Source organism: Protopterus annectens, chromosome 7.part0 (assembly GCF_019279795.1).
Source record: "Protopterus annectens isolate FY-2018-M chromosome 7.part0, PAN1.0, whole genome shotgun sequence".
Classification (NCBI taxonomy): Eukaryota; Metazoa; Chordata; order Ceratodontiformes; family Protopteridae; genus Protopterus; species Protopterus annectens.
In genome coordinates, this window is record NC_056739.1 from 1176561927 (window position 1) to 1176587978 (window position 26052).

The 26052-nt window shown below is 40.2% G+C and overlaps 1 protein-coding gene across 1 annotated transcript in view; it reads left to right on the forward strand.

Moving 5' to 3' along the window:
* Window positions 1-26052, forward strand: part of LOC122806146 — a 256706-nt gene that overhangs the window by 121814 nt on the left and 108840 nt on the right. Inside the window, exon 4 of the mRNA XM_044076383.1 lies at window positions 23379-23565. Coding sequence (XP_043932318.1) covers window positions 23379-23565 — 187 coding nt within the window. The remainder of the gene's footprint in view (window positions 1-23378; window positions 23566-26052) is intronic.

Consider the following 26052-nt stretch of genomic DNA (forward strand, 5'->3'; position numbering starts at 1 on the left):
TAAGAGAGCTATATGCCAAACAGGAGTGGTCTCAGTAATGGGTGCAGGTGAATACCACTGGTTACTGGCATAGTATAGTACCTGAAGGATCCAAATGGTACTGTGTGTCCTACATCTGTGTGTCAGTTGTCAAGACATCATCTAATGACTGGGTATGGTCAGGCTGTCAAAGTTATGTATACTACCAGAATGCAAAACAATGACAGATAGTAACAGTATCACCCACAGCACAGTGTCAAACCATGTCATACACACATGTGTAGTCAAGTTCCAAAATGTGTGTAGTACAATGCATACTGGCCACCAATAGAAACTATGGAGTGTTACTGTGTAATACAGGGCATGTCACCCTGCCCATGTGTCCACTATGCACGTACATGCTGACAGTGCACCTCCACCATGTTCACAAGTGTACACCTGTAAATCTGTGCCACACACATCCCACACATACTGCCCACTCTCTAACACATGCTGCCAATACTACACACATCAGCCAAGTGGCAAGTGGGTGGACAATACACTATTGGAACTAACCCTGGTGTAAACATTACTACATTGACAATCATAGCTTAAATGCATCATGCCTGCTCAGCTACACCTTCAAGCATATCATTACACTCTACAGCTGACAACATGCTAACATTGCTATACTGCTATAAAGTCACCCTGTGCATCAGCACCATGGTAGCCTGTTCCTGCATCGATGTTACAGATGACAGGAGGTGGCACAGGTTTCATCATATGCACAGGGTGTGTTGTTGGTTTGCCAGAGGCCTACAGTGAGCCATACAATCGACATGTATGTGTGTGTGTGTGTGTGTGTGTGTGTGTGTGTGTGTGTGTGTGTGTGTGTGTGTATGTGTGTCTGTGTGTGTGTGTGTGAGGGCCAAGAGTACTCGTATGGGCCAATGTTGATGTAATGTGTACGGGTATGTGTTAGCTCTCGGTGTCTTGTTTATGTGTGTGTGTGTCCGCATGCACACAGTTCCACCATGCGGGTGCCATATAGGGGTATTTGTGGGACAGCCACAGACTGTACCTGCCAGGCTTTACAGACCACAGTCTCTGGCCATGAATACAGTACCTGTGCCTGGCAGAAGTGCTACTGACACTATCAGGTACTAAGCCAAACTGGGTACTATCCCCAGAGGTAGATGGATATACACTGGACCCAAGTCCCTGCTGGGACTGTCCAGAGTCACGTTCACGTGGTCTTCTAGGATGGTCTATGGACAGCCCACCCCCAACATTGCTGGGGCTGGTACTGGCACTACGCGAGCAGCTGTGACTTGATGGATGTCCGTGGCGACTTCCAGCTGCTGATGTTGCTGGTATACGTCCACGTTGATGACTCAACCATCCCGTACTGTCCTGACACATGGACATGACATTGCAGAGGACATCTAATGTCTCACCCCAATGTCTATCAGTGACCTCAGTGTAATGATGGATGACACCTGCAAGGTCACAGATACTGTCAATTACGGTGGTGTTATGTACCCTTAGTCCCTGTCTGGTGTACCGTTCCATACATGCCTGTGCCTCCATGACAGCCTGGAACATGCGTGAGGTTGTAAGACCTGTGGCACGTCTGCCAGTGGCATGATGAGCAGCAGTGCTCCAATGAGAACCCCTGGACATCTGCCTGTGTGGTACCCTTCCAGACATCTGGGTATGGCTGCTGTGTCAGGATGCATGTGCCATAGATACCACACTGTCCTGGCCAATGCCGGCTGTACGCTGTCCCTCAGCTAAGGGTATTGGTGATGGATGTACTGGCAATATGACTGTGTGCATGGATGGGGTGGACACTTGTGTACTGTTGATTGGTGGCCCAACAACAGACCCTGGCAAACATGCCTGTGCCTCAACACACCTATCATCATTATCACTATTATGCTCAGTGATATCAGTTTCCGTGCTGCAGTGAACAAGCCAAAACTCAGCACCTGTGAGAGGATGACAGGAAACACACTTTCCGACCTGTACATGATGTCAGCACACATGCACACATGCACACATGAACACATGCACACATGTACACATGCACACAAATACACTCCTCACTAAAACAGACAGACACACACACACACACAGCATTCAGTGTGAGTGTAGACAGACCTTGCTAATAACAGTATACATGGCTTTGATGCATGTGTGTGTTTGTTCAGTGATTGGCCCCACCCTGGAACACAATGTGTACATGCATACAACATTGCTGTGCAAGTATTAAAAGCTCTGCAATGTCCTGTGCACCATCACTCACAGATAGATATCCATTTCTGATTAGAACATCTGTGTCTTTAGCAGATAATTGTGGACACAGGTTTAGCACATGAATGCTATGTATACACACAGGATGAGTGGTGCATGTATACCTGATGAAATACCATTGCTCAATATAGCCATTGTACAGTGGTTATGGTGAGTGTAGGACATATTGTGGACATGCCAGTGCCAGCCATGACATGACATGCTACAACACAACTGCAACATTAAACATCACACATACACAATGTGTGTCATGTGACCTATACAGTCAATAGCATTACAAGACATATGTGTGTCACTTTGTACAAATGGTGATTGCTATGCATAATGTGTATAGGTGCATATGTTTGCACACAGACAACATTGAGGTACATAGCAATTAATGATATGTGTAGTACTGTGGCCACTTTAACTGGATGGGGTGTAGTACCATGAGCCATCATCATGCAGCATCATGTGGTCACTCAAGGCTACTAATGTGTGCCAGACTGGCACATAGCATGCTGTACCTGAACTGCAGTACCATGGCTACATTTACCATTTCACAGCCAGTTGTTACATGGGTTTGTAAGGTGCCCAATAGGGGGCATTGCCTAACATGAATGTGTTATGTGTTGAAGAGTGTCGCACAGCCACATGAGAGGCCTCTACCCCTCAGGTATATTATGTGTGCTGTGTGGATGACATTTGGGATACTGGAGTGTGACCTTACAGCGGGTGTCTGAATACGCCATGTGTAGCATGTTAACGTGTACTGCGTATGACACAGTTGTGTATGTTGTGTGCATGTGTATCGACTCTGCCTATCCAATGTACATGGTCTACACCTCACCTATGACATGCACATTTAATTAGCAATATTAAATGTAGAACACACTCACCAGCATGGGTCTGCTGCCTTGCTGTCACACCAGAGGGACCTACAAGGATATAAGACAGTTTGTCAGTGGCAACAACTGTGGCATTGTTACTGTGTGTTTGCAATCTTACAGTAGTACAATGGTTGACAGTCACAGGCCTGCAGATTATATTCCTAATTATTATTATTGCACAACACTAGGCACCACATCTTGTAACTACACAGTACACATCTCACATAAGCATGATCTACCAATAGAGGTAACAGTAGTGTACAGCTATGTCATGTTACCTGCACGCTCCGTGTCAACTTGCTGGGTGGCTCCGGCCTCCATGATGATACATGTTAGTTGTTGTTGTTGTTGGCCAGGAGCCACCTGGCTCAGGAGCAGCTCCTCCACTCTGGTGAGGGGGGGATGGATGGCTACCCCACCACCTGTGGCAAGCTGTTGTCTACAGATATCAGACACACGCTGTCGGACATGTCTAATTAAATCACTGCAGTAATGGCGAACCTGCTCATATGTCCGGTTATGCATGCCTATGTCATTTAGCCTATGGACAAGATCTTGCCACAGTGCAGTCCGCTCATGCTGGTCCTTGCTGGTTCTTGAGAACAGCAGGGCGTAGTGCTGAACCATGGTGGCTGTAATCACTTCCTCCTCTGCTGGGCTATATGAGGGATTACGATGGTGGGCCATGACCCTGGAAGACAATGAAACAATACGTGTGAGCAAGTCAAGTGGCACACTTAACATTCTAAAGTACAGATATCAGTTAACTGCCATATATAGAACCTATTGATACCACATATCAGTGCTCAACCCACAACTGCCTGACAGTGCCTGGCACAGTCTATATATCAAACCATGTTTTGCACAGCAACAAAGATAAACCAGTATGTAAGACTATACAACAGTACATGGCACACTGTATGTGACACAATGCACCACCTAGCCACAGGGGGTATATATCAAGCTAATGCATAACATAACATGTAATCCATTGCAATGATTGTAAAGTCCAGTTACAGTATCACCAGTATACCACACTAGTCATTGATGGCAAACCCCTGCCTAACATATGTGCTCATTCGTTAATATAGGTGGCATACTGCTGTACTAGACTATACATGTTGCTAGAAAAGCACCTATATCCTGTAACACACATATGACTGAGGCCATGGTACAGGCATACACACACACACACACACACACACACACACACACACACACACACACATCAGACATACATAAAAGACACAAAGGTATGGCAACCCACATGACCTTTACCTGTGTACCATACAGTACTGTGTGTCAATAGTTACAAAACCTTATGCCTGAGGTATGTCATCTGTGAGGACTACGGGGAACACACAAAACAGTGGTTCCAAGAAATGTGGACATACACCATACTCTGCTGTTTAGGCATACAGCTTCAGGTAGTACTACAGTTCATACAGAGGTTGGATTCACCAGCAGTAACACTCAATAAGCATATATGTACTGCTGTAGCCTACAATGGGACACCCAGTCGACACCAACGGACTACGTCAGACCGTATGACATACTGCATTTTCTGCCGAGAAATAGCATATACATCTTTTGCTGGAATCACAGCTAGGACACATAATACCATGACAGAAACAGTTTCCCACTTAGCTATCACACATATACAGAACTCTGATACATTCACCAACACATTCACCATCACCCTCAGTCAACCTCACATAGCAATTATTGCAACAAGTACATGTGGGTGTGTATCGGTTCATAGGTAGGTTATAGGCTATTGGCCCTAGGACCTGTAGATGTCTAGCCATACGCTACCCTGGCCTTTGACACACAGGTAATTTCATTTCACGTGGCCCTGTCAAGCAGAGCCACAGAGGTGATTCCCAGGGTGTATTTCCTATCTCCCATACAATCATCAGGATTATATATGATGACTGCTAATTAGGAGCTTTGTTTGCTATTGATAGGTGGTTTGTTCCAGAGTATGGGATGTCTCTGAGATAGGAATCTATCCCTCCAGCATGTGCTGTTTATTGAGGTGACAAGGTTTAGGTCCCTAGAGCGTGTAGCTCGTAGGGATTGTGATCTGTTTACGTGGAGCATGTCCAACAGCTCTGGGTTTCACATAGCTTCATATGTTAGGCAGAGGTTACCACTGGGTAGGCGGTATGCAACACAATCTAGCTGTGGTTTTGTGAGACGGTCTGCATAGGGCATCTGTTTGAGGCCGGTATTACTCTTTGTGAGATATGTCTGTGTCCTTTCCAGTTGCTGTAGATGTCTTGTGAGGTACATACCACATGGGGCATTGTACTCTATAATGGGTTTTATGTGTGCAGAATAGAGGGGAACACTGACCTATATTTCCCTGGATGACACACTTTTTGTGATGGCGTGTGCCACATAGACAGATTACATGACTAGTGTGTCACTGTGATTATCAAAGGGGAGACTACTGTCCACCTGTGTCCCATGGTCTCTTATCACACCTTCGGTGTTAAGTAGGCTACCACCTATGTGGTAGTTAATGGGTACTGAGTTTTTGCAAGGAGGGATGCCAATGCAGTGTCAACATTGAGCTTGAGTCCATGACTTTGTCACCAGGCCTCTGTTGCAGTAAATATGACGCTGTCTCTCTCTCTCTCTCTATATATATATATATATATATATATATATATATATATATATAGACACACATACATATAAACTTCCATTGGTGTACATATAGATATACATATAGGCACATATACAGTCCACCTTTCATGGTGGGAATAGCAAGTATGCAAAGGTTGTGAGGTATACAGTTATGTCATAATATTGCACAGTGTTGGGTGGAATGCATTGAAGGTGTTCTCAGCCCATAGCTTTAGCAGGCCTCACTGGCTGCAACACTGCAAACCTGACGAATCATACCCACAGCGTTTAACCACCACATGTCATATACCAGCACTGTATGCTGTCTGGTTTGCCACACACTACAACCTACATAGAAATATGTACATAACAACCTTCAACAACATATATATGTCCACCTTTCACAAACAGTTGCAGTATGTCCCTTGCTCTATGCACATGTACAGATGCTAATATATCTGACACAGACAGATCTCACTGTATGTGTGTGCCATACACACACAAGGACCACACTGTTCTAAGTCCGTGTACCTCACGGCTGACCTGTTGGGCCTTGCTGCAACATGACTCAGGACACTAAGGATAATCACAAGGCTTTCTTTAGTTATGTTAGGAACCTGGGTGGGAATTCCCAGATATGCTCAGAATTAGTCCAAATGACAAAAAATACACCGAACCCACAGACATTACCAACATCCTAGCTGACAGGTTCAGCGCAAACTTCTCCCCCCCCCCTCCCCACCAAAAGGGCAAATATTTATCCCAGCAGAGTGCTGGCCCCCTGACATCTCAGATGCTCAGGTAAGAGCTGCCGTCTCCAAAGCAAAAAACACAGCATCAATGGGACCAGACGGCGTCCCGGGCTGCATCCTACATGAACTCCAAGAAGAGCTAAACCCAAACATAAAACTACTGTTCAATCTCAGTCTTACTACAGGATATGTACCCAAAGAGTGGCATACAGCAACAGTGGTCCCTCTCCACAAAGGTGGTGCCTCAACGGATCCCGGAAACTATAGCCCCATAAGCCTGACTAGCTTGGTCTGCAAAGCTATGGAAAGGATCATCATGGACCTCATAAATAAAGATATTGGGGACCTACAGACACTGGATCCTACCCAGTTCAGCTTTGTTAGGGGCAGATCCTGCCTTTTAAACCTAGTTTATTTCTTTGAAACAGTCACCAAGGCCATTGACGAGGGGAAGGTGGTCCACACAGCCTACCTGGACCAAGCAAAAGCCTTCGATACAATACCCCACTTGGGCATTATAGATAAGCTCACCAGCTTAAATATAAATCCCTATGTCACTAGATGGGTTGCAAACTGGCTCAAGGACAGAACCCACATGGTTAGAATTGCTGGAGCCATGTCAGACTCTAAACCAGTTACAAGTGGCATCCCCCAAGGCTCAGTCCTGGGACCTCTCTTGTTCGGTATATATTTCTCGAAGGTACAGGCCAACAAGGAATGACTGTGGCTGACTAAGTTCGCAGATGACTGCAAAAGGGCCTCATAGAAACAGACAACTGGTGCCAGAGCCATGGCCTCAAGCTAAACGCCAAAAAGTGTATAGTCATCCCCTTTGGCAAAAACAAAGTGCCCACAAATTACCACATAGGTGGCAATCCATTAAGTACAGAAGAAGTAATTAGGGACCTGGGGACCCAAGTTGATAGCAATCTCTCATTTGACAACCACATGGCCAAATTGGTTAGAAAAACATTTTATATAGCCCACCTAATCATGAAGGGATTTACATCTAGATCAGGGGAGATCATCGTGCCTCTTTACTCATCCCTCATCAGGCCCATAATTGAGTACAATGCCCCTTTTGGGATGTACCTTACCAGACACCTGCAGCAACTGGAAAGATCCCAAAAGTACCTCACCAAGAGGATCATAGGGCTCAAACAAATGCCATATGCTGCCCGGTTAAAGAAACTCCAGCTCTACTCAGTGGCATACCGCCTGCTCAGAGGCGATCTGTGTCTGACGTATAAGGCCATGTCCAACCCGGAATTAATGGACATGCTGCACCTCAGAAAATCCACATCCCATCGAGCTACTCGCTCAAGAAACTTGAACCTCAGCACTGAAATAAATAGGACATGCTGGAGGGACAGATTCATAACCCAGAGGCTCCCTTCACTCTGGAATAAAATCCCAGTCCAGGTTAGGCAGAGTCCCTCATTGACTCTCTTCAAGAGGAATCTTGATGAGTGGATGGGAGATCGTAGGTTTACTTTAGTATCACTTCTGTGTCACTGTTAGACAGAGGCACAGTATACTAACCTCGAAAAAGGGCATAGCAAAATTAATTTAAAATGGGTGGCGAAAGCCAAACACACTCTGGCTAGGCTTATAAATGCCCTAGGGCAGATAGCCTAGTATGAACCTATGAACCTATGAACAGGTGTCACATGTGAGTACACAGTAATATTAGAGGGGTGCATACATAGCTGCAAATGCTAGATTAGCATACTAGCCTGGTACAACTGTTGCCAATGCTAAGCTACACGTTAATATGACTATCATGCATTTGTTACTCTGTCACATCCATGTTTACATAACTGTATGCGCTACTCCCCCAAACAGACATTGTACACACTACTATACAGAACACAGATAACATGGATCAGATGTTTGACATTTAGTGCTGAACTACATATGTCACAGTCATATCCCACTGCACACAGCTACACACTGATTTCTCCATGGCAGTAGTTATCCAGGGCATCTGTGCATAGATAAGTACTGCTGCCACATATGGATGATTCAGACTATGTAGAGTACTCTTCAAAAACATCTACTGCATGCCAGTAAATACATATCTGTTACATACCTTTCCTTTTTATGTGTTTGCAGTAGTCAGTTCTGTGTGTTTAGTACACTTTTTTTTATATCTTATTTTTTTCAATAAATTTTTTTCAGTATATTATTTTTTTCAATGTATTTTTTTCAATATATTTTTTTTCAATATATATATATATATATATATATATATATATATATATATATATATATATTTATTTATTTATTTATTTTTTCAATATATTTTTTCAATATATATTTTTTCAATATATTTTTTTTCAATATATTTTCTTTTATATCTTTTTTGTTTCCTGTTGCTGTGGTCTGTGTCTCTCTGTGTCGCTCTGTGTCGCTCTATGTCGCTCTGTGTCGCACTCTCCCTCTCTCTCCGTACCTGCAATGAAATGATTGCATGTGTGGACAGCAAGTACAGCCTGCTTTTATAGGTATCTGCGCATGTGCATGTGATGGCCTCTGCACCAATTGTTGGCCACCATTTGGCAATTGCATGCAGCCTGCTGTGTGGTACTTGCAGTACTCACTGTCATAGCAACCAAATGCTATAAATTGCTAAGTCAGGTAGGCATAGCCCTTTCAGCTTTCCAAAGTGGGGACCATGCTTGTTTGCTGTGGACACCGTTGTGTAAGTCAGAATGTTGGTATACTTCTTGTATCTGATGCTAGGGGTGTAGCTAGTGATTTGAATGTTGTACTCAGACCTGAATGTTGCCACTTCCAGTACACAGTTGTCAGTGTAGAATTGTATTCACCCCTACAAATGCTAACACAATATACATGGGAGTATGTAGTTTATTTTCTACTTATACATTTAGCTGCCATACATACGTAGTTATAGAGATGTTTTCATTTGGCACATGAACTGTTTGTGAACTGCTATACTGTGGCTGTTAATGTACTCACTTCTGCACAGTTTGTGTTTTTTTTTGTTGACATTAGCACAGGATGCTCATGAAAACTGGACAATTCCAGTACTGAGTATCCCTACCTACATCCTTGCTGGACCTTGAACACACAGGTATTTTGTACATTTGGGTGGGGATTGTCCTGCTATGATACTGTGTGGGGGTTGTAAAGTGCTGCTGTAACATTATTTACTGCTAAAATGGCTGGTTCTGTTATTACAGTCATGTAATGCAATTCCACAACAACTGCTGGTAAAGTTCCACAGAACAGGTTTTGTGTTATGGCATTCCTATCTTACCTTTACATTCACTCATTCTGATGCATGATATATATATTTCAGCAACAATCTGCTGTATATCTACTGTGGCTTAGACTTCATGCAGTCTAGTGTGTCCAAGGTCCGGGGTTCGAGACTGACAGTGGTGTTTTATTTTGCTGCTGAGCAGAACAAGGGCCCTCGCATGCAGGGTGACTAAGGCACTTTTAAGCAGTTGTAAGCAGGTTTGCGTGGGTTCGCACGAAGCTTAGCAATTCTTAACTAGGCGTACACAAGCGCACACTTGCACAAGCCTGCTAACTGCTGCTTAAAAGTGCTTACTCCCACTAGCCCCGTGCTCATTTCTTTGAAAGAAAAGAAAATGGGGGGATAGCAAAGTGGTGAAAAAGGGGCACAAAGAGGGAAAGACAGTAGGGAAAACAGCTTGGGATGTGCAGGACGGATGTAGGGAAGGTCCATAACTGCCCATTTCTTTAACAGCAACAGCTGTGCATATGCTAGTAATTTGGAGGGAAATTTGAAACCTTCCACCCCTGAGAGAGGGGTGAGGACAACAAAGTATGTTGTACTGCCAATTAAATTTCAGTTTATGTGTCCAGCGGACATGTGTGCAAAATGGGCAGCTATGTATGGGGCGTAATTTTTTGTGGGAGCAGATTGCCCATTTTTTTTTTCAGGTGAGAGTGGAATGTGGGGTAGGAGAAGTAGGTATATTTTAGGAGGTAAGTTTGGGAGGTAAACAGACAAGACAAACAAGATGCATACAGGGGTGGAATATGACACGTGGGGTGGGTGATCACCACTGACGGGGAAGGATGTTTGGAAATCGCAAGCCCATGAGCCCACAGATGGCAACAGTGGAACTGAGATCCCCACCCATGGGCAGTCACCATTGCACCTTCACAGCCCAGAGGATGGCTGTGCTGAGGGCTGCGTAGGAGGGGCAGGCTCACCTGTGAGTCGTGCCACTCTTGCCTCGAGCTGGCATAGAGGATCAGTGACTGAACGCTCGATCTCCCTACACATCACAGCCCGGACCATTCAGTGGGTGATAGGTGGTCCTCCTTCTGCCACGCTTGCACGGGGGGGGCGAGCCCCATCCCCTGCAATGCTTCCACATGAAGGTGCACAGGACCAACAGAGGAGGAAGTCCCGGGCTGGGCACCAGACCTGCTGGTGCCAGGTGCCATTGCCAGCTGAGGTGAGACAGGTGGGTCCGCTGGGACCGGCCTTCCCATATGTTCTATGTTTAGGAGGATTTAATGACAATATAGGTTAGTAATAGCCAACAGCATTCCAATTTAAGCGTACAGTAGTATTCCCATTAACCCAACACACCAGAGTTCCAACAGTTGAACAGCAAGCATAACACATGCATATATAGAACAACAGTGGACATTCCAACAGCATGCAGGATTGATTGGTGGCAACAAGCCACCAAGATTGTGGTATGTGAACAGGGCACATGCATCAAAGTAAATGCATATATTTATAAACCAATAGGACATGTGTCCCAACAAATGTTATGAGATTAGACATACCCATTGAGGTGTGAAATTGCGTTGTTTATGCACATATAGTAGGGTGTAAAAAGATACCTCCATTAACAACTTATATATACTTATAGTTTACACTACATTCCTATTGACTGCAGTTATATATCCCCTACATGTATTATTACACTAGGCAATGTCCGTTAAATTGTGAAATAGGTTTTGCTAGTTCTTGATATACCTGACCTGGATCTGACATGCAAACTGTCCTGGATGCAGATGTTACTACTACATATTTATCTATTTCATTTATATTTATATATCTACATATCTGGATGTGTTCAGGTGTCATTATCTGGTATATGTTAACAGCCCCCTACATTTCTAGCAGCACACTGACATTTCTGGGAAACACAATAACAAGCTACTCATGTGCCAGATTAACCTGTACATGCCGGCCATGAACCGACAGTTGAGGACTGTATATATGCTTAACAGCTACTGGCACTCCCTTCATCCACTTTATATGGGCCTACCCATGTGTGGGTTGACTGCGCTTAATACAACAGTACTATTTCTATAATGCAAGGGTACAACAACATATTGAAGAAAGTGACATGGGCACACTCCAGGATTTATACCTTTATTAATTACATTACACACTTTTCTAGTGGCTCTCTCATTTATTTGATATATCAGTGCATGCAGAGGACTTTTATTCAAGACATATTATACCTTTATTAATGGGTTACAACACCTTTTCATGCCGTCTCACTTATTTTATATAACAGTACATGCAGAGAAGTTATTCAAGATTTATTATACCTTTATTAATGGGTTACAACACTCTTTTTCAGGCTCTCTCACTTCTTTTATATGACAACACATGCAGAATAATTACTAACCTGCCTGGTGGCACAGCCTTAGCTTGCTGATTCGCAGCACGGACACCTGCATCTGTGAAGTAAATGAAGGGATATTGAGACATACCTATCCATAATATAGACTACATAGCAATTCTTACATACTTCATTCCATGGCTACATATTCAGTAGTGGGGCATTTTCCATTTCACGGGCTGCGTGTATCCACTGGTTCAGTCGGTCCTCCTTGCGTCTCTTCAGGTCTGAGTAGTGGTGTCTGACCTGCTCACCAATCCAAGGGACACCTGTGGCACTGGTGAGATCATGTGCTAGATGGTTCCAGGCGTCCGCTTTGTACTCAGTGCCTTGAAACTGGCCCTGCAGGAGCCTTGCATCATGATGATGGACGAGGAGCCAAACCATTACTTTTGAGTCCTCAATGCCCCACTGTTGCGCTCGAAAACGAGAGCCCTCTCCAACACCAGCCATACTGTCTGCAGATGGGAGCTACAACCAGTTATGGCAATTATTCCCGCCTATGGAGCTTAAATATGCCTCATTTCCCGCACTTATTTGTGATTGGCCGATTTTGAAAAATCTCAGCTAAAAGCAAACCTGCTTAGCAATGGGTAAACTTCCATTGATATATATGAGTGTGTTGGAAATGCATCCATATGTAAAGCTGTCATGGCTTAGTGGTTTAGTACTGTGATTATGGTGCACAGTATCCCGGGTTCATGGCCTGTCATTGCTTTTTATTTTACTATTGGCCAGACTGGCTAGGAGGTATGGCTATGTTTAGCCGATTTTTCTCAACTTTGCCCAATGTTGCTCGACATTGCTTTACATTGCCCGACATTGCCCGACGTTGCACTAGTTAGCGCGGTGCACAGCTCCGCGCAAATATGTTTTGTTTCTGGTAGTTGGCGTGATGGGCAACTCCATGTAAAGCCATTGCGCTAGTTAAAGCAGTGCTAAGCTATGGGCAATTATACTTAACTGTGCTTAATACTAGTAAACTTTGCTTAGTGGTGCATCACATTGCTTAAGATAAGTTACTTATGCATTTATCAGTATGCATGACCATTCCACCTTCATATATATATATATATATATATATATATATATATATATATATATATATCAAATATCGTTCACTACCACATCGGCCATTTCAATGCATTTTACGAAAATTTAAAAGGTAAATGTCAGGAATTATTTTTATGCACAGATTTCCTACAGAAAATGGGAAGGGGTGTGGTGGGACTCAAACCGGGAATGCCTTTTCTTTGTGTGAAGGCTCTACCACTACGCTATTGTTATTTGGCTTAATTTGCATATAAGTAGTTTATTATCCTCTTCGATGTCTACACTGCTAAGTGTAGCTAAGCAATGGGCAAACCCGCACATACACACGCAAATATGGGTAGCTATATCGAGAATAATAAAAAAAAGGGAAAGTTTTACATTTTAAACTTGTACAGGGATTTAGAATGTGGGGTAGTGTCGTGTTGGATATGTAGACATTTGAGCGGACTCGCTCATTTCAGTTGACATTTGCAGTTTAGGCACTTGCAGGGGCGTGGATATTTGGACTGCTCGGCAGTCTGACATGCCTCCTGCACTCATGCACGCCATGTGTTAGCCTTAGAGTTGAGTCAGCATGCCCTCATGAATATGCATGACGTGCTGTCATACTCTTAGACTGTAGTTTCCAAGTAAGACTTAGTTACTTAGTCTTACACGGAGGATTAGTGAATCCCGGACAACATTTTACCTTTAACTTGCTTCTGACTAGCCTTTATTATCTTGCTACAGTATAAAATATGTATATCTTACTGCTGAAAAAGTACTTGCTTGCTTTAACAAGACTCAACCACCTCACATTCAGAATGCCTCCAACTGCATACTATGCAAAATTGCTTAACCATAAAATGCCATTTTCATCTTGGAATGTTTATACAAATAATAATAAAAACCCTTTTACTTACAGTTACTTCTTTGTTCTCATCTGTGTATTTCTAAACAATGACATGAAGTAAATATATGCCTTACATTTTAATACAAGTGTAACATTTTTTTTTTAAATCCGGTCTTAAACACTTTCTTGCAAAATCCAGTGAAACTGATGCTTTATATTCTCACATTTATTCCCTAATTTCAGTGCTGCTGGCCTTCTTCCTGATCATCTCCACCTCCTAGCACCAGTCTCTGATTCAAGCCCAATGTATTGCTGGTTCTTCTGGTCATCTGCTTTTTTCACTCTATCAAGCATTTTCATTTAGAGCAATGGAAAATGTTCTACTGGCAAAGTCTGTCTAAGACTTTGCTGTCAGAAGGATGAGAAACAGAGCCCCCTTCTGCATGCTGGCTCACTGTTTGTCAGACAAACTTTTTTCTATTTCCTCCATACCATTTTTCTTCATCAAATAATGTATTTGATCCTCCAGGAAAAAAGTATTCTGAAGACAACTAGATACAACAGCTTGAATCACACACCTGTCTGCCAACATTCCCTAATTGCTGGTGTGATGTCCCACCACTGGACTGGTAATCAAGGAGCCTCAATCCTCACCACTGGCAACAGTGGGGGATGTTCACTGGGAGGATAGCAAGTACACAAACAGTATTTCCAGATGCAGCTCTCTGCATCAAGTGCAGTTTTCCTTAACAGCACATAGAGACCACAGTCAGTCCGGGGCTGGTTCCTCTATCTTTCTGCAGATCCCCAATAAGACTCCCCACTGGCACAGCTATAGAGCTGAGTCCTTAGCCAGGGTTCTAAGCCAAGTCCTCCAACACTCTCTCTGTCCAACCAGTGCCTCCTGTCCCTGCCCAAGTAGCTGACACACACTCTTTGAGATTTTGATTTGCACGCAAGCATACACACACACACACACACACACACACACACACACACACACCTGGGAAAGGCTAGCACAGATTTACTAGCTATGCCCCCTTTTGCCCAGACTATAAGGTAGTTTTCACTGCGACCAAAACCCCTTATCAGCTACTTTAAGGCCCTTAGCAAAGGGTGTCCAGTTTTACTGTGTAATACTAATATTAATACAAATGGTAGTTTGACCAAGAGCAAGTACTCTCAAATAAATAAATATGCAAGTACTCTCAAATCTTAAATATCTCTACACAGATTATCCACAATGAAAGGTTTAAACATATTTAATAATAAACAATAAAATAAGATAATGCTAAATATATATTTGCAGTAAAATCAGAGTTCAAAACCACAGGAAATATTTAAAACAACATTGCAGGGCAGTCTCAAATACATAAAGAAAATATCTAAACTAAGCTTCACTATATTCCTGGCTGAATCTAAGAGAATTATACTGTTCTCTAGAAACTTACTTCATTAGAGCAAGGCAGATGCGGTGAATGGATCTTCTAGTTGTTATCAGGTCCAAGACAGAATGTAGAATGCTCTGTCTCACTAAGAGACTTCTCAAATTAATGTCTCAAATATTACTGCTGGTATGGCTTACAGAATGACATCATTTCTTGCCATCTGACTCTAGTACCCAGGTGAAACCCCACTGCTAGAAGCTGGCAGTATTTAGCACCTCTTTGTAAAAATACATAGACCTCAGATCTTTGGCAGATGCTGGAAGTAATAAAACAATTATATTCCTTCATGCTTTCAAGACAAGTAATGAATTCACCCTAAAGACAATACATAAAGTTGCCTAGTGCAGACATTGTGCCTGTTGCTGTATTGAAACCTGTAAGATACCATCTTTTATAGCCTAGCCATGAAGTAATTTAATTTCAGGTATTTTTCTATGATTTACTAGACAGTGGTTAACCTCCTGTATCCTATTTTCCACTGTTAAACTATATACATTTAAACAGTTACAATAGTGCATGTACATTATGTTCTTTTTCAGTAGGGCACACTGTGGATCCATTTTAAACACAAGCCATTTGCAAATAGCTTTTCAACACAGATGTCTGTATGAACAAGTTTGTGATACACACGACATGCACTTCTAATACAGTTGTAACACAAGTATCTTATAAAAATCATATTGATATTCACAGATGACATATAATTATTTACAAAATTCCAGCTAGTTGGGCTGGTAGTATATCCTTTTGTCACAGCTGGGATACACCTGCTTCTCTTCAACTTGGTATACAATGAGTAATCATTTTCCAAAATTACCCTGGTGTCTCCAGTGTTTAATACTTTTCCTGTCTGCCCTGATTTGTCAGGATCAATTATTTTGCTGTTACAATTGTATCTATATTAATATAGATCTTGGCTGCTTTTTTAATGGCCAGGTTTGCAACATACAGAGACAGTATGCCCTTTCAGTTAAATCCTGCTGTGAAACACCATCCACTTGCTTATTTGTAGTTTAATAAAATAAATATAGTTTATTCTTTCCTGTTTCTCTAGTACAGCAGAAAGTCTCAGGTGTTGTCTGCATGTATTGTCTTCCAAATGTACCATTTTTTGAAACAGGTCATCTTGATGAGCCTCATACTCATCCAGACTGTTTTTCATTTGAGTCTCTGATTTTTGTAATTTTATCAATTTATCTGAATAGCTAGTTAAAGTTTGTAATTTTCCAGCCTTTTGTTATTTGAGTTGATATATTCCTTTAGTGTTTCATATTTGTTAAACACCTCTAAGTACAATTGATTTATTTTTTTCTTCTAAATTACTGAAAGCCATCTCCTGTACCAAAGATGAAACAAACACATTTTGTTGAACAGCTGCAGGATTTTTCCCAGCCAGACTTTTCTCTTCTTTTCTGGTTGATCTTTTTTCATGTTCTCCAAATTTCTTCTTTGCTGAATTCCAGGCAGTGCATTTACTAGCAATTGACTGAAAATTAGCCATACTGACAGTTCATTGTACTTTTTTCTTAGTTTGTGTTTTCACACAGACAGTTGAAATTGACCTGTTGATCAATGTGTAATCTTCTTGGAAGTCCAAGGTTTGGAATTACTTGGACTTCCAAGATGGTTGCACATTCAGCAACAGCTTAATTCTAGTGTTCCCAGTGTGAAACAGAAACTCAGCAGAGAAGGCCAGTACACTTTGTGTTTCTGGGTACCTTTCAGTAACTGGCAAGTACGCCCACTGCCTGGATGCCAGAAAAATACAGAAGACCTGAGAGAAAATCAGCTACAAAAATGTGAGGAAAAAAACACTGACTGGAAAAGTTCTGCAGCTGTTCAGCAAAAAGCAGTGCAACTTCCACACATGACTTCCAAGTAACCCAGAGGAAAGTATAAGACAACTGCACACAGACCTGGTTAAAATAAATAAAATACTGATGGAGCATATCAGACAACAAAAGACTGGAAAAAAATGGAAGACGCTTTAAACAGATATTCAGATGATGTAATAAAACTGCAAAAATCAGAGGTTGAAATGAAGAAAAGGCTGTCTGAATATGAGACTGCTCTACAAGAGATGTTTCAAAAAATATCAGAATTAGAGGACAGAGCATGTAGGAGAAACCTGAGGTTTTCAGCTGTACCAGAGAAGCTAGACGGAGCAGACTGTATTAATTTTATGATAGCACAAATAAGCAACTATACTGGTATTCCACAGCATGAGTTGTTAGTTGAAAGGGCCCATCATGTGTATACTACAAACCTAGCTGTGAGAAAGTAACCTATTCTTTAAAAGTAAAGATGCAATCCTATCAGCAGAAGGAGTTGATTCTGAAAAAAAAAAATGTATTCCACTGTTCGGTGAATGTCGAGAAGCAGGCATGAGATTCAAACTATTGTACCCAGCTATCTTCAAAATATTCTTTCTTGGAGGGACAAAATAATTTTTGGATGAAGTACATGCTAAGGAGGAAATACAAAACTATGTGCAACAAAAAGTGAGCTGTAAAACAGGAGATTCTGCTTCTTGTTCTCCTGATAATAAAGTCCACAGAGAGACTGTGCCAGTGAACCCTTTTCCAATGTTTCAATGGAAAATGCTGAAGAGAAGGAAGGGAGCACGATATTTCATTAGAAGAATCGAGAGTATGTTGGAAATGAAGCTGAGACAGGATTTAGGAGATGGAGATGAGCAGGAATAAAACCAGTAACTTGGAAATTGACAAATGTGGGATTTCAAAATAATAATTATATTTGTGAAATATGGCAGAACAAGAACACCTGGAAATATTGGACTTTTTTAGACTTGTGGGGGATTCTAAAGCATATGCCCTACTTCATGTCATTAATGCTCAGAAAAATACTTAGGGGAGGGGAGGAGGAGGGAGAAAGTTAAGTGCAAGGAAAACCAGTTTTTTTTCTTAATAGTCTATAATTTTCTTTACATGCTATAAAGTAAAATTCTCCGATATTTTTAAGTGAAATTGGGATACTATTGTAAACAGGTATTCCTGTTTTTTTTTTTTTTTTCTTTTTCTCCCTTCTCTTTCTCCATGTTCAGTTTTAGGAATTGTAGGCACAGCAATGTAAAAAAAAAGAAAAGTATAGTTAAAAGAGCATGATAAAGGAAGATTAATGTGCTTTTTCTCATTTTTGCATGGGAGAATGACAGGATAAGGTCAAAGGGATCTAGTAACAAATTTAAGAGAAAGCAAATAAATGAAAAAGAATATTGAATATTATAAAGCTTTTTTCTAATAAGTAAATATATGCTTAGTAGCAATTTTGTATCTGTGCCTCATGTCTTCATGAAGACAATCTGATAAAGAGAAATTGGCTAGGAGATAATATTCCCTGAAACTATTCAGATTTTTTTCCAGTTGGGAATGCTATAAAGATAAGACAAAAACAGACAGCACTTAGTAGAAGCACAGGCTGCACTATGCAGCTTGGAATGGATAACATTTTAGGTTAATTCAAGTCTGTAAGTGTGGCAAAAACTGGGCTAGGCTGGTCAGAATTTACATTTCACAGGAACATGTGCATGTAGTTGAACATCTTGATACACACCCAATAACTATTTCAGATTATGCACCAATAAAATAAAAACAAAGGTAATGAAATAAAAATGAGACACTGGTGTTTTGCCACCTATCTGTTGAAAAGAGAGGAATTTAAGGAATGGGTAATGGAAATTATTCAGGAACTATTAGAGAAGATAGAAATTACTTCTGAAAATGTAGCTAGGGAGTGGGATAAAATTAAGGTGGAGTTTAAAAATAGGGTGGAAATAAAAGAAAGGGTGATATAGTTAAAAAATGACAATAATTATTTAGAGGGACTGACAAATGTTAAAGTATTGCAGAATAGGGGGAATCTCACAGAACAAGAAGAGAAGCAACTGCAGACTGCTAAAGAGATAAAAAAGGAATTACCTCCATAATAAGTATGAGTTTAGAAAGATTGCTGTTAAGCAAATATGTTTTTGAGAATAACTCTAGAGCACAAAAACTTTTAGCACAATGACTCGGGCAACAGACAGTAGAAAGGGCTGTCGCCAAGCATAGGAGCCTATAACAAGGAAGGTAACGAGATCCTGTATAAGTATTAGAAATAGAAAGTCTGTATAAAGCAGAGAAATATGGAAATTAAGAAACGGTACAAATGGAAATGTTTATGGAAGAATTAAATATGCCAAGGTTAGAGGTAGATGAGGCTCAATTACTAACATATAGGATAGGAGGAGATGAGATAAAAATGGTGGTATATAACCAATCTACAGGAAAGTCCCCAGGAATAGACGGTATTCCTGTGAAAATTTGGAAGGTAGAAGGGAAAAAACTAATAAAGATCTGGAAGGTTTTGTTTAACAGTATTTTAAGAGGAGAAGAAGTACCATCATCCTGGAAGAAAGCAGTAGTAGTACCTAAAGCGGGTAAAGATCCATCAGATCCAGCTTCATACAGGACCATTTCAATACTAAACCATGATTATAAAGTGCTTATGTCTGTAATGGTTAAAAGGATTTCAAAAGTGATGCCAAAATTGATAGATATGGATCAGTGTGGTTTTGTGAAGGGGAGGCAAACATTTGTCAACATTAACAGAACATTGATGATCCAGGGGGAAGCAGAATGTAAGAAAATACCTCTGTTGTTGGTGAGTCTTGATACAGAGAAAGCATCTGACAGAGTAAGCTGGGACTTTATGAGCAGGGCAGTGGAACCATTTGCATTCCGTGATAAAATTGTAAGGTTGATTAAGATGCTATATGAAAGGTCAGAGGCAAAAATGAACTTGGGTGGGGTCCTCTCTGACAATTTCTGCTTCAGCAGAGGAACCAGGCAGGAATGTCCTCTTTCCTCTTTGTTATTTGTATTATATTTAGAACCATTGGCAAAGAAAATAAGGGACTCAAAAATTCAAGGATATAAGTGGTATGGTAGTCGAGAAAAGCTGGCTCCATTTGCAGATGATATTATTTTATACCTGACAAAACCAGAAAAGGACATTGCAGTGTTATGGAACATTCTGAAACAGTTTCAGATCTCTTTGGGATACAAAATTAATGAAGGTAAAACAAAGGCAATAGCAGTAAATTATGTGCCCATAGACAAATTGCTTCAGCAATATTCATATTTATGGGGGGCATGATAAAATGAAGTATTTAGAAGTATGGATTAAAAATGATTCCGATGTGGCAGCTAAGGATATGTGGTAAGAGACTAAACAAAAGATAATACAAAAACTGAGAAAATGGAAGCTCTGTTGTATGGATATGGATAGTAAGATATAAGCAGTTAAAATGTTTTTAGTCCTTTTATTCTTATACACAGGTCAGGCATATTTTTATCAACCAGAGGATATGTTGTGGACAGCTATTAATAAAGAGCTGAAGAATTTTATCTGGGAGGGAAGATGACAAGAGTCAAGTTGGATAAGATGATTCTTCAAGTAGAACAAGGCGGGTTGGGATTACCTGATTTGAAGAGGTATTTCAGAGCAACACAGTTAAGGCTCCTGTACATAACACAAGCAGAAAACTATAATTCAAAGTGGAAAGGGATGATGAAACAGGGGGAACCTCAAGAAACTTGGAGACTAGGATTTTAGATGCAGACCTTTAAGAACAACAATAATCATACAGAATATTATATTCATAAAGTAGCAGAAAGTATTCTAAGAACTGAGCCAACACAGGAATGGAGAAAGGAGAATATTATATTCATAAAGTAGGAGAAAGTATTCTAAGAACTAAGTCAACATGGGAATGGAGAAAAAATATTCTGCTGAAAGGAATGACTACAATTAGAGATACAGACAATAGGTAAGAGGGGCTGGAATCTATGGAGAAACTAGCAAATGTATTGGGAGCAAATGACTAGAGAGAGGAAAAGGTAATAGAATGGGAAGTCAGCAAGAATTTATTTGGACTTCAGGTTAGAGATTGCCTTCCCTATCAAGGATTGATATAGGAGTGTAGGCAATGAGAAACAAATATGGGGTCGTAAACAAAAGATCAGCACTGGTAAAATTATTTAGTAAAATCTAGAACAGAAACTGCTGTTGAAAAAGGAATAATTAGTGGAAAGTCTGGAAATATTGTATAACAGTAAGAATCAGAGGACGTTAGAAAGGATTGGGAAGAGAGATTGGATAAGCAATTCACAATTAAACAATCGGGGATATATTTAGGTCTCCCAAATATGCAACAAAATCTAGAAGATTTAAGATTTTTGCTTGTAAATGTTTACATAAAAATTTTATACCCCTAGTAGACTCCAGAGAATTTTTCCTCAGGTAGACAGCAAATGTTGGAGATGTGATGAAAAAAGAGGTCATTGGGAACATATTTTCTGGGAGTTTAATGAGTTGGCAGACTTTAAAGATTCCCTGTAGACTGCTATTACAGAGATGCTGGGTGAGCATAATGGTGTAACTATGGAAAAGATTTTTCTAAGCTACGATACAGAATCAGAATTGCCTAGACATAGTAAGGCTTTGCTGAGTCTAATTATTGTGACTGCCAAAACAGCAATTACTAAAAAATGGAAATCAAAGTCTAAACCAAATGTACTAGAAGTAATGAATATAGTAACAGAGATAAAACTGGAATTGGGATCTGTAGAAAAGAGTAGGAACAAATTACATAGGAGAAAATGGCAGTTATGGGAACAACACATACAGGGGAGGAATGACGTTTAAAAGAAGGCAGGACTTGAATGAGCTATGTAATGTTTGACTGACAATTATTGGGTAGATTATAAATGAGGTATAATGTTTGCAACTCAAATTATGTCAGTATGGTTTGTGATGTAAATGCTTAAAGCTGGAATTGTGTCAATATGGTTTGTTTTCATTTATATAAATGTATGCTTGCCTAGTCATAAATGATAAATTAATAAAGATGTTTAAAAAAAAAGTGTGGAATTAGACATTGTGTTTATGCTGTCTTACCTGTCTGACTGCTCACACTTATCTTATGAAGACAACTAAGTAAGCATATCTTTACCTAGTTTCAAGCTCCTAAATTTACTTTTGACTATTTGCTGTAAATGGAATCAATATGCTTTGTTAAAACTATACATATCTTAGATGTAGCTACCCTTCTTACTGACCGGCCCAAGCAAAGAATTTTTCACTGATATATCAAAAGGTGTGGCAAAGACCAGAAAGGAAATAATTTAATGTTTCACAAAAAAACAGCACAGGAGTAGGTGAAATGTGGCACAAAGTAAAACATATTTAAATAGTATTTCCTTATATGCGGTACTTCTGGCGTTGGTTAGAAGAAGAAGGCAAAAATATCTGTTATGAGAAAAGGTTAGTATTTGGATATTGCTGTCCTTTACATCTAAGAGCCTTTCATCAGTAAATTAACTATAAAATGCTTAGCATTCTTCTTATCAGTGCCTTCCTCAGTGTTTTCTGCTTTACCTAGTACAATTCTCTGCTTTAATCTTTACTCCCACCTCTTTTGGGGATTTTAGTTTTTTTGTTTACTTTGCTTATTTATTTAATAAAAGGATGTTTTGTTGATCTGACATTTTTGATGATTTTTATTTCTTCTCATATTTCCTGGACATTTGCAAAGTTTTCATATATTGTTTTTTTAATCTGCATTGTCTTAATTTTTGAGAGAGAATAATTCAGTCAGTGTTCATGTACGTGAGGCATGAGTATTTTAAGTTGCAAGCCTCCACAATACTTGGAGGCAGCCTTATGAAGGAGAGGATGGAATTCAGATTTTATCTTCTACATTAATCTCAATAACATTGCACTCACATTTACTTGTCTTTAACTGCAGACTGATGAATGACATGAAAGCCAAGTATAACTGAAATTATTTCTGAATTTAGAAATTCAGGTATTTGGTCAACTTTTACGTGCAGATGGAAGAGGAAAGCTCCAGTCCTCCTTCAACAAGTTTATTATTAGGTATGGTACATCTAAGCTGGCAGTGTCAAGTGCTGAAATTTCATTGGAAAATGGGGAACACATCCATCACAGTCCTTGGCCCTTCTCAGCCACTTATTATTATGACAGGTGAGATTTGGTTTGTATTATGTTTATAGTGTCACACATGATCAAGGATTACAACATTTGAAAACACTAAGTAATATTCTGGAGTAAGTAGCAATGTAGAATTGTTTTGATGGTATAACATTTTCCTAGTGTGGCTAAGTAATCAGAGTTCCACGTCTGTGCATTATGCTGCAATCAGCATCTTACTTTACATGTACAATGTGCATTCTGTTGATACTACTAGACAGCTTATGAACTGTATGCACACAGATTGTCTATATTATATGGATACTGCTTCATGAGGGAATGATTAAGAGCATCATCACAGTTTATATTTCCAGACTGAGGAATGATATAGGTAGGCTCCAGAAGTGGTTCATTCCTTAATGAGCCTGTAATATTTTGAGTACCCTACCTCTTATTGCTATGTGGCAACCTGAATAAGTGATACTACCATAGTACTGACCACAGACACGTGTGCTTCTGCACAAGTGTCGATCCTAGATAGAAAGTACAGGAATGCTTTTTCTTGGTCTTGTGCTGCCTTTCTAAAACATCTAACCTCCACCAGATGTCACTATTACAGCAGATGAGGCACTTTCCCTCCATCTTCTCTAGTGCCTGACCATTACTCAAACCCCAGGTTACCTGGGTCATAGTCAGGGCTTTATCACTGTATCCCCTGAAGCTAGTTTGAAGCCACTTAACATTAAAGTAGAAAACTCTACCTTATAAAACATTAAACTTTTTAAGTGGTTATTCTGAGCTTACAGCTCCAGGGGTTAAATTTGCCAGCGCTGCTATTGTTCCAGTTCATGTAGTGCATACAACATGTGTCTGAGTGAGTAACTACTGTAGAAGAGGTACAGAGGAAGATAAGCATGATAAAAATGGGAAAGTGCAGAGAAAGACAAAATGCACCACCGTGTACTCAATATAAATGTAAAGGCAGAGATATAGTGTGCAGCACAACACAGGGACAAAGAAATACAGCAACAGCTTAAGAAATACCTGGGAAAGTTGGAACCGGCATATGCGAAGATAAAAATGCCATCTAGAATCTCTGGAATCACACTAAAAACACGGAGATATTCCACAGTAAGATTTCCATAGTGACTCATGAGTATTTCATAACAAGTACACAGCCTTATGACAAATAAAGAATGCCTCATGCATCACTGTAAAGCAAGACAGTATATGTACAAAGACATGTACTTGAATGTAAAATGTGAAGAGTGTGAGTATACAGTGAACAACTTGAAAGTATTTGGTATCATTTTGTACACTGCTGAATTCCTAAGATGTGGTTTAAGTCCCTTTCCACCAAATCCATTTATGTAACCTGATCTTTACACACTTGTAATTTCCTTTAAAACTATGAAGACCCCATTCAAAATATATATATAGATCAAAATATAAACCAGTGAGTCAATTTTCATGCCCAGAATGAAAATGTAATTGTTTCAGTAAAACCGATTTTAACCTTATACATTTTTTTCTTTCCGCTGCGGTGGTGCAGCTGTAGCAATGTCGCCTCACAGCAAGAAGTTCTCCCATTTGATTCTCGGCTGGAGCGCCTTCTGTGTGGAGTCTGCATGTCCTCCCCACGGTCGAGTGGCATTCGAAAGACATGTGTGAATGGGCATGCCTTCATTGAAGGTTGGGTGTCGAGCTGGCACCTCGACACTGTAAAAATCTACTGCCAATCATTAGCGGACCGGAGTTCCGCTGTGGCAACCCCTAACCGGGAAAAGCCGAAAGAAGAACAATTTTTTTTTCTTTCCATTTGCATTTGTAGTTGTACTGCATAGTTATTCTAGAATACCAGTGGTGCTGCATATGTACTGATTTAAAGCAAAATAATTAATATTTCTGTTAAACTATTTAAGTGAATGTGGATGTCCATGTGTATATCTGCATATATGGGTATATATAAATTTATCTAATACACATTTTGTCTAAACACAAAATACCAATAGTGAGCATATGCCTGTAACTAGGGATATGATTCTTGAGCCATGACACAGGATCTCAATTGCCTAGACACAGTAATGCCTTAAGTTTAATTATGTTGGCTGACAAAAAAGCACTTACTACAAAATGGAAATCAAAGTCTAAACCAACTGTGTTTGAAGTTCTGAGTATTATAACAGCGATAAAAGAAAGGGAAGAAGGATCTTTAGTAAAGGGGAGGAGCAAATTACAGAAATGGGAATTGTGGGAACAAAACATACAGAATAATATTCAGGAGAAAGAGGAATGAGGTTTAAGGGAAGGTAGAAATTAATCAAGTTATATAATGCTGAACTGATGATAATTACAAAGAAAAGATCTGTGATATGTAATGCAGGTAAAGGGAAAAATGTTAATATGGTTTGTTTTCTTTTCTGTTAATGTATGTTTGCATTTGCCTTAAATGATAATTTAATAACGGTGTTTAAAAACTTATTTGACAACTTATCAAAAACACACTCATTTATCAAAAATGCATTTAATCTAACATGTTTA